Here is a 10246-nt window from a genome sequence, read left to right on the forward strand (position 1 = left end):
CCGTTATATGGGGGCCGAGGTAGCCCATCTTCGAACTTGACCTGCCTGTAGACAAAAGACAGATCCGTGCAAAATTTTTTTGGGTGGTCCGACTTTATCATGCTCTACACCCTATGTATATGTAGTAGACCTACTTGTAACAAATAAAAGTCTATATTGGGTATTTATGTGACGAAAATAATACCAAAAGTAACCGCTTTAAATTTGACATTGAATAAAATCAAAATATGTCTTAATCGATTTCCAATAAATTTTATATTTTATTGCATTAGAGTGCGTGATATGACTTTCAGGTGACCTTAATTAAAATTGAGTGTTGCATATATATCGAAGCCTCAAAAATGATTTACACCAAATTTTACGTACTGTGGAGGGCTGTGGGGGACTTAAATATCAAATCGGATGAAAAATATATAAGAGCTAAGTTTAACATACTTACTTCTAGATCAAATTTGGTAGTACTTACTCAAACACCTCCAATGTTGGGCATAAATTACGCATTTGGTGCATAATATACTTGTAATCATGGGATGATAAATGTGAGAACAATATCTAAATTTAGACCGATTATTACCAATTTAAATTGCGTGAACATTCTGCGGAAATTTCAACAATTTCGTTCAATAAATGCGACCTGACATATTAATCGACTCAGAATGTGATTTTCTTTCATTATTCATTACACCGTTGCAAACAAAAGCAGAAATACATAATACCCAGTACCACAGTGTTTCATAGGGTTAAATAGAGGATGCAAGGGCTACAGTCTGTCGGGGTCAAATATGGTATGCCCTACAAAACTGTAATTTAATTCCTGTAAATTTGAAAACTTTTTGACTGGAGCGATCGAATCCCTCAAAATACTTGGATACATAGTAGGAGTATTTACAAGACCATTCATATTGCCAGTTCTGGTTCTTAAGGATTTAAGGAAATTGTTGTCATTATTAAATTATCAAAAGGAACTATGGGTCTAAATCTCTCTCTTCTTTATGTTATAAATGCACAGAGACCACCGAACCACAGTGTAGTGTGGGGCATAAAAAGGAACTAAATTCGGCCCAAACTTTTTATACCCTCCACCATACTATTGAGGGTATATTAATTTTGTCATTCCGTTTGTAACTCCTCGAAATACTCATGTCAGACCCAACAAGGTATATATATTCTTGATCAGTGTAAAATTCATGTCCGTCTGTCTGTCTGTCTGTCTGGCTGTTGTAATCACGCTATCCTTCGAACAAATTGAGATAGAAGGCTAAAATTTTGCACACATGTATATTTTGCCAGTAGGCAGAGCCATAAATGTCCACGTTTTCATATAGCCCCCATACAACGGTACCTCCCGATATTCAGAATTTTGATGATTTTAGCTACATTATTCGCCGGAATTGTTTCAAAGTTGGCATGTGAAGTTCGTAATGAATACTACAGCCTAAGACAGAACATTATCTGTGCAGGTTCACGTCTTCGTGTAGCCCCCATATAACGGTACCCCCCGATATTCGGTATTTTGATGATTTTAGCGACATTGTTTACCGGAATCGTTTCAAATTTGGTATTTGAAGTTCGTAATGGATACTACATCCTAAGTCAAAAAATGAGCCATGTAGGTCCACGTCTTCATATAGCCCCCATATACCGTACCCCCGATATTCGGTATTTTGATGATTTTAGCGACATTATTTACCGGGATTGTTTCAAATTTCGCATATGAAGTTCGTAATGGATACTTCAGAACATGCCAGAAAATTGTCTGTGCAGGTCCACGTCTTCGTATAGCCCCCATATAACGGTACCCCCCATATTCGGTATTTTAATGATTTTAGCTACATTATAAGCAGATTTTTCTTCAAGTTTCGCATTTAAATAGTGTAATATCTTCTGGCAAAAGCTGCCTAAGCAGGCCCATGTCGTCGTATAAGCATTCGGTATTCTTAAGATTTTAACAGAATTTTTAACGGATTTTATTTTTTGGAAATTGGCAAATTTTTACCAAATGGTGGAAGGTATTAAAAGTTCGGAAGTTCGAACTTACAGCTTTTTTACTTGCTATACCTTCCAGAATTTGGAAGAAACGTGAACTTATTTCAAAAAATTCTTTCGAAAAATACCGCTTAAATTAAAATCGTTACATGAAAGATATACGAAGACGACATTTGAAACAATTCCGTTGAATAATGTCGCTAAGGGAAGTATCGAATACGTGGTTTTGCATAGACAATTGTCTGCAATAGTTTGTCGCACTCATTATGCTACAAGTACGAAATTTGAAACAATTCCGGTCTATAATTTCTCCAATACCATCAAAATACCGAACAAAGGGAGGTTCCATTTTATGGGGGCTATACGAAGACGTGGACCTGAATAGAAAATTTTCTGTCATAGGCTGTAGTAACTATTAAGACCTTCAAAATACCAAATTTGGAACAGTTCCGGTGAATAGAGTTGCAAAAATCATGAAAATACCTAATATAGTGGGATACATTTACATGGTACGTCCATACACATCGTTCGAAAGATTACAACAGCAGGCGGCCCGACAGAAACACTGACAGAATTTTACGCTAATCCAGAATATGTACTTTGTAAGGTCTAACATGAATATTTCGATGAGTTACAAACGGAATGAGAAAGCGAATATAACCTCCGAATTCTTATACGACGACGTCGACCTGCATAGGCAACTTTTGTCATAAGTTATTACAATATTTAAATGCGAAACTTGAAGAAAAATCTGTTTATAATGTAGCTAAAATCATCAAAATACCGAATATGGGGTACCGTTATATGGGGGCTATACAAAGACGTGGACCTGCACAGACAATTTTCTGGCATGGGCTGAAGTATCCATTACGAACTTCACGTGCGAAATTTGAAACAATCCCGGTAGATAATGTCGCTAAAATCATCAAAATACCGAATATCGGGGGGTACCGTTATATGGGGGCTATATGATAACGTGGACCTACATGACCCATTTACGAACTTGACCTGCCTACTGGCAAAATATTTATGTGTGCAAATTTTAGCCTTCTATCTCGATTTGTTCGAATTGTACAACAGACAGACAGACAGACGGACATGGCTAAATCGTCTTAGATCAAGAATATATATACTTTGTTGGGTCTGACATGAGTATTACGAGGAGTTACAAACGGAATGACAAAATTAATTTACCCTCCATAATATGGTGGAGGGTATAAAAATGTAGATTCTGGTATATATTAAGCTCTATCTTCGATTTTAAAATATAAAGGTCTACGAGATCATCATCAATATAAAGGTAGAAGGTTTGAAAAAAAAATTAATATTTGTTATCATCATAACTCTAACTACCTTGCAAAAATTTTAAAGATGGCACCAAAATTGCAACCGGATTGCAAATTAATTTGGAGAGACGAATGGACGGATAGACACACATAGCAGATCGGCTCATCAGGCACGATAGGAATGTTGATACGTAACATCGTTGGTCTAGAACAAATTTATATTATGTCAACGTCAGGTTACCAAACTATTATGGACAATTGTGCCACATTTATTGATATACAGTAGACAAATAAAAATTTATCTATATACTAGCTGACCCGGTCCGCGTTGCCGGCCCCTTATTTTTTGTCTATTATGCATATTTGTCAAAGCATAATTATTCACAGATATAGGAATAGCCAAAGTTAATTACTTTTTTAAACCCATTAACACCTTAGATTGTATATTAGAGTCCTCATAAGTCCCCCTAACCATGACGGTTTGTTTGTCCGCTAAAAGGTGTACTTGAGGGGGTACTATCATCAGGAGGTACTTTTATATAGTCACTACTCCGAAACATCGACCTACATTGAAAACTTTCTTCTACCCCTTATAATCCAAGATGACAAATAGAGGCCAAATTAATAATATAGCAGAACAACATAGCATGTCAAACTGAAAAAATTTTAAAGTTTTGCCTTATTAAGGCGCAGATCATATGTTTTATGATTTAAGTGTTTGTTTTCTCTTTCGAGACGAGCTTAATGATCTGAAATTTGCAGTGAAAAGAAATTTTTATGAAAAGGATTTTTAATTTAATTTAAGATTTAAATAAGTAAAAATAGTTTTATCCATAATTGAGGGCAGAATGATTTCAGAATAGTCAAATATAATTACTATTTACACCCATTATCGTAAGATGGGAATTAATTTTATTTGACATTTAAATTGTAAGTTTGAGGCCCCATAAAGCCCCTATTTTTCATCATAGTATAATTCAATGACGATTCAGCAAATATTCGGTCCAGTGCTACTTTCTTATATTTGTAATTTGTTCATGTTTTCACAATTTATTTCATATAGATGTACATCCCAAATCTACGTTCCCAACCAATATAATACAAACTTTTCTTTTCCGACCACACATTAGATGTGAAAGTGATGCTTGGGGATACTCCAATGTGGGACTTTACTTAAAAAAATCCCTATGTGGCAATTATTTGTATGATAGTTCCCTACCCCAGCGTAGCATAAACACAATTTGTTAGCCAAATCAATTGATGAATGTGGTCAAGACCAATATGGGCCCTACTCCGAAAATTTCAAATTTTATGCGAAGAGGTTCTCTACCCCCTTAGAAACAAAGATGCCAAATAAGGGCCAAAAAATGAAAAAAGTGGCCAAGACCCCAAAAATAGAATAAAATTCAATTTCATTGAAATTTTTTTTTCGATTTTTTCCCGATTTGAGTATTTTTGCAATGAGATCTCTTTTTGGTGATTTTTAAGCGATTTTGAAAAACTTTGGTGTGACCGCGTTAAATTATTTCGATATCATCTATTCCGATCCGCCACCACATAATTCGGTTCTACACTTCCATGTTAATTAAATAAATTGGTATTAATATTCGAATTAAAAAGTAAAATATAAAAAACACTACAAATGTACATCAGAAAAAAGTACGTCAAAATAGAAAAAAAATCATGTAAAATAAAACATTACTATTGTACATTTCAAAAGTCAAAATGATAATGTTAATATATCACATTTTTACGCGCTGGACTGATTTTAACGATTCATACAAATTCGGAATTGTCTCCTGTCCCAAAAAGGATAATATCCAAAAAAATCGAGTAAAAATGTGATATATTAACATTTTCATTTTGACTTTTGAAATGTACATTAGTAATGTTTTAATTTGCATGATTTTTTCCATTTTGACTCACTTTTTTCTAATGTACATTTGTAGTGTTTTTAAAATGTTCTTTTATATTTTATTTTTGAATTCGAATTTTAATACCAATTTATTTAATTGACTTGATTTCTTGAGAACTGAAATTGAAGGTGGGTTACATGGAAGTGTAGTAATCATGTGGTGGCGAAACGGAATAGATGATATCGAAATAATTTAACGCGATCACACCAAAGTTAAAAGATAATTACCTTTTTAAAATCGCTAACAAATCACGAAAAAGAGATCTCATTGCAAAAATTCTCAAATCGGTAAAAAATCGAAAAAAAAAAAAATTCCAATGGAATTAAATCTTAAAACAATAGTACATTCTATTGACAAATTTTGTAAGAATCTTTAAACATTTGCTGTAAAAAATCAGCGAACAAGTTGAAGATTTTTTCAATTTGTTATTCTTCTTTTGTCAATTTTTTTCAATTTGTTTTATCATATTGAATTCAGTGAATTTTTTGTGAACAAAATAAAGAATAATGAATAAAAAAAAAAAAAAAAAAATGAAATAAGTGCGAAATAGGATGTTAACTGACATTTACCTTTCAACTCCAGGGCCTATATCGTGGTTCAGCTGGAAGATACGAACACATTTAAACAAACCAAAATGACCGAAAAAGCCTAATGGAGCTCATTTCAAAGCCCTCATGTGACAATAATCCTTCCCATGAGAGCTCAAAATGCAAAGTTCTTTGGGAGTACAATCAGTAAAATACCAAATATAAGGGTGGAAATGGTAAGCGAATGGGGCTATTGGTAATAAAAGGATTTATATCCTTCCAGAAATTCTTCCCAAACATTCAAGATACTTTAAATCGCTTTTGCCTGTCATGCTATCGATCATAACTCACGGATAAGGGTACAACCCGATTTCATATTTATATAACCATCGTATGATTTAAGCTAATTTTGGGGTCTTGGCGACTTTTTTCATATTTTGGCCCTTATTTGGCATCTTTGTTTCTAAGGGGGTAGAGAACCTCTCCGCATAAAATTTGAAATTTTCAGAATGGGGTCCATTTTGGTCTTGACCAGATTCATCAATTGATTTGGCTAAAAAACGCATTTATGCTACCCTGGGGTAGGGAACCATCATATAGATAATTGCCACATAGAAATTTATTTAAGTAAAGTCCCCATATTGGAGTATCCCCAAATCCACTTTCACATCTAATGTGTGGTCGGAAAATTTTGTATTCTATTGAATTTGTAACCCTCAAGAGAATATTGGTTGGGCCACGTTTTGGTATAACCCTCATATGAATGTATCCCTGATTTCAGCTACGACCGTGGTCTTGGCCACGTTTATCCACTGATTTGGCAATTATTTGGCATCTTTGCTTTTCTATTTCGAGGGTCTTGACCACATTTTCCAATCGATTTTGCTGCATTTAAGCTACTATAGTCCCCAGGGCCGCCGATCTATAGTGATTTTTACCGATTGGCGGACAACGACACGGGCATTGTTTAATCATCATTGAATTTTCATTGAATAATGGGTGTAAAAGCGTAATTAACTTTGACTATTCAGAAATTATTTTGCCCTTCTTCCATAGGTATTTATTTCTATTTAGTCGGATCAATATTTATATTAAAATTTGTTCACCTTTATGAGCTAGATTTGTGAAATATTATGCTATACAAAATTTGCATTAAAGACTAAAACTATGGGCCGGAAACTCGGATCGGGCCAGCTAGTTATTAATAATTGTGAAAAATGAAATTCGCATATAAATATTGATTGTGTTTGTAAATATACTTTCTAATACATTTTAAAGGCGGGAAAAAGTTGTCCAACAAAATGAGTTGCGCACTTTTTTACGGCACTCCCTTAGGGGACTAAAGCAGGAACAGTAATTCAAATATAAAGCAAACCAAGAAAATGTTCATTTATAAAATTTAATGGTGTTTATTTAACATAATTTAAAAGTCTTACAATATTAAATAATTAAATAAAGCTTAAAAAATAAAATACAAAATTTAATAATAATAATTTTATAGAAATGGTATTAAAATGATAGAGAAAATGGTATTTGATTATAAGCTCAATTATTTTGTACTAAATCTCAGTGACATTGCTCTTTTGTTTAGAAAGAGCAACGATTTAAATGTCTTTGTCGCTCGAATTATAAACAAACGCACCAGGGTTGGAGTAGTGATGCTGTTAGGGTGATTATTATCTACCCCAGGCTGGTTACCCAGGTCCCGCCATGGGTATGCCGTATTTGATTTGGCCTTTTGTTTCAATTGAAAAGTAACTTTTGCTACTCCCCGTGAACAATGCTGGCAAAACTCATAATTTATTGGTTTTTTGACGTCGGAACACACAAGGGTTGGTGTGTGATTGTGTGTCCATTGTTGTTGATGAGCATTGCTTTCTTAGGGAGAGTGTCTACTTCCTTCCTGTATGTGTGTGTGATGCTGCTGCTGGTTGCTCGTTTGATTGCCCGCTGGTTGTTTGGTTGGCAAACACACACACACATCCACCCTTGTGGCCTGTTTTAGTAAATATTGCACTGCTTGGTATTTGCGCCTGCGCTCCTTTGTTCTCTGTTGCTTACCCATAGCTCGCTTGGCTGTGGCTATGGATGTCCACATTTCGGTTCGGTCAAATCCCAACCGAAGACACCGTTGGATAGCCACAATACTGCTGAGCATACTGTGGAGTTTGAACCTCGAAAGTTGTCTTCGACTTTGTTGTCCATTTGCTTTGGCTGGCACTCAAATGGCAAAAAATCTTGCTTTCGTGGCTGTGCATGGTTGATCAACGCAACGATGGGCTGCAGTCAATTTAAGCCATCTGATACATTGGGTTGGGTCCGGTTGGCACAATAGGCATTTGCTGTTGGTGCTGGTGCTGAGCATAGCCAGTTTGGCCAAAATGAGCAGCAGTGCCGTATTGCTGGGCATCGGCGAGATAATGAGCGTGTTGGTGTTGATGATGAGGGTGGTGAGGGTAGACATGTTGAGCTGTGGCTTCGTATTGTTGGCCATAGTGTTCGGGTGAGTGATGATGGTGGTAAGCGGCAGGGAATGATTGTGGGCCAGTTGATAAGTAAGCGGGATATGATCCTGGGGCAGTAGAGGTAGCGTTTGGTGCCATAGTTTGGTGTGGGCCTACGAATGGAACTTGACCACTGACATTGGCATCCAAAGGCATGGTGGCATAGTTGAGACCATGTTCCATGGGTCCTTCGAGGGTGCGATCCTTCTTGGACTTCATGCGACGATTTTGGAACCAGATCTTGATTTGACGTTCGGTCAAACCCAAAGCATTCGCAATGTCAATGCGACGACGGCGGGTAATGTAGCGATTGAAGTGGAATTCCTTCTCCAATTCCAAAGTTTGGTAGCGGGTGTAAGTTTGGCGGGTGCGTTTTGAGTCTTTGCAATCTAGAAAAAATAAAAAGTTTTTATTAATATATGGAGTTCCAAGAAATTGTAAAATATTTGCAGTTTTTTAAAAATGAAAAGATGATTTTTTGTTGTTTGCTTCCAAAAAATGCCTGAATGCTTACAGGTAGCGGAAAAGCATTTTGGTTGGCAGAAACTGTCAATAATAAAATCATAAACATTTTTAAGGGAAATTATGAGTTATTGGTGTTTGGAAACCTACCTGATGCAGGGCTGTCTTCGCAGTTCGACCAATTGTAGTCATTGGCTGACATCATTTGATTGAATTCATGTTGTTGTTCGGAGGTTTGATTGATTTGGCTGACATGTTTATCGTTGGGCGATAGGGGTGGAGTGCTGATGCCATCGACCAATGATGCTGGAGTGGCGGGTTGGGAAACGTTTTGCTTGAAGTTGTTGTTGCTGTGTGTGGAAACTTTGAGCGACTGGGGCGAGTAGACATCCAAGTAATCCACATCGCTGCGATTAGGGGACAAAATGCTATGTTGAGTGGCTGGAGTATGGGCAGCCAAGAACTCTTGTTCATAGCTGGTGGGTGGTGTGGTACTGGGCAATGAAATTGACTGTTTTTCATTGGTCACTGGAGCTGGAGCCTTCTTAACCTTTTCAAAGGTGGTGTAATAATAATCGGGAGAGTATTTCAATTTTTTAACAGGGTTAGTCAACAAGGCACGCAATTTGCTTGGAGGTTCTTCAACTTCTGGCTTGATTTCTGGTTTGACTTCTTCCTCTAACACGTTAGCTTTTCTCTTCAATGTTTCTTTGGGGACTTCTTGAGTTTGAGCTGGTTGTTGAGTATCCACTACGCTCTGATAGTTGTAGTATTCATTGTAATGTGATCCATCCATAACTGGAGCATTGTATTGTGCGGCATAGTTGGGGTTGTAGGTGGCTGGATTCCAGGTGGCGTTGCTTTGCTGATAATAGCTGCTGCTGCTGTTGTCATAATATGTGGGGGCAGAGTAGTTGTACATGTTGGCGCTGGTGTTGTTGGTAGTGAAATCGGCATAATAGTTTGTGGCTGCCATTTTTCTGTTTTGTTTAAGTCGAATCAAATGGAAAAACTAAACTGAATTTAAAATATTTTATTTTGTTTCTGCAACTTCCTCCTCTTCTAAATCTGTTACTCTAAATTAAACTACTGAGATGTGATCAGGATGAGGATGTGATGGCGAATGTGCTGCTCTCTCCGAATGTTCTGCTTAATATAGCAAAATCTCCGTGCCTTCTGCCACACTGTGTGTACACAACACAAACACCAGGACCTTGTGGCACACGACTTTTCCGCATTGGGTTTTGGCAATTGTTATTGTACGGCCTGTTACCTCGCAGTTTTGCTCGTCATTGCACATAAATATTCTTTGCATGACACTTTGACACATGCTGGGTGTGTGTGGCAATAACAAAAGATCTCTCATCAAATTCTAAATAGTTTTCCCTCATTCTAGCACTGAGAGCGCATATATCACGGCTCGCAAGGGAGAAATATGTTAGAAGAGAGTCACACGGAGAGAGAATTGCACATTTGTTCTGCTAGGTCAGGGTTTCAGCAAGGACGAGTAGGAGAAATTTTATCCGTACAGGAGAAATTTATCCGTACCATAGGCTCTCTATATC

At 36.6% G+C, this 10246-nt stretch overlaps 1 protein-coding gene across 1 annotated transcript; it reads right to left on the minus strand.

The window, feature by feature from the left end:
• Window positions 1–7100: 7100 nt before the first annotated feature.
• LOC101899761 (segmentation protein fushi tarazu) lies at window positions 7101–9914 on the minus strand. The gene is made up of 2 exons (XM_005188674.4): window positions 8832–9914; window positions 7101–8608 (listed from the first exon to the last, which is right to left on the minus strand). Exons 1-2 carry the CDS (start codon window positions 9655–9657, stop codon window positions 8007–8009), a joined length of 1428 nt encoding a protein of 475 aa, XP_005188731.2. The 5' UTR covers window positions 9658–9914; the 3' UTR covers window positions 7101–8006.
• Window positions 9915–10246: the final 332 nt, after the last annotated feature.

The sequence above is a fragment of the Musca domestica genome, unplaced genomic scaffold (assembly GCF_030504385.1).
Source record: "Musca domestica strain aabys unplaced genomic scaffold, Musca_domestica.polishedcontigs.V.1.1 4, whole genome shotgun sequence".
NCBI lineage: Eukaryota > Metazoa > Arthropoda > Insecta > Diptera > Muscidae > Musca > Musca domestica.

Coding starts and splice junctions, on each gene's coding strand:
- LOC101899761 (XM_005188674.4), bottom strand. CDS start 9,657: ATGGCAGCCACAAACTATTATGCCGATTTCACTACCAACAACACCAGC. Junction 8,609..8,831: donor CGAAGACAGCCCTGCATCAG/GTAGGTTTCCAA, acceptor TATTTTTTCTAG/ATTGCAAAGACTCAAAACGC.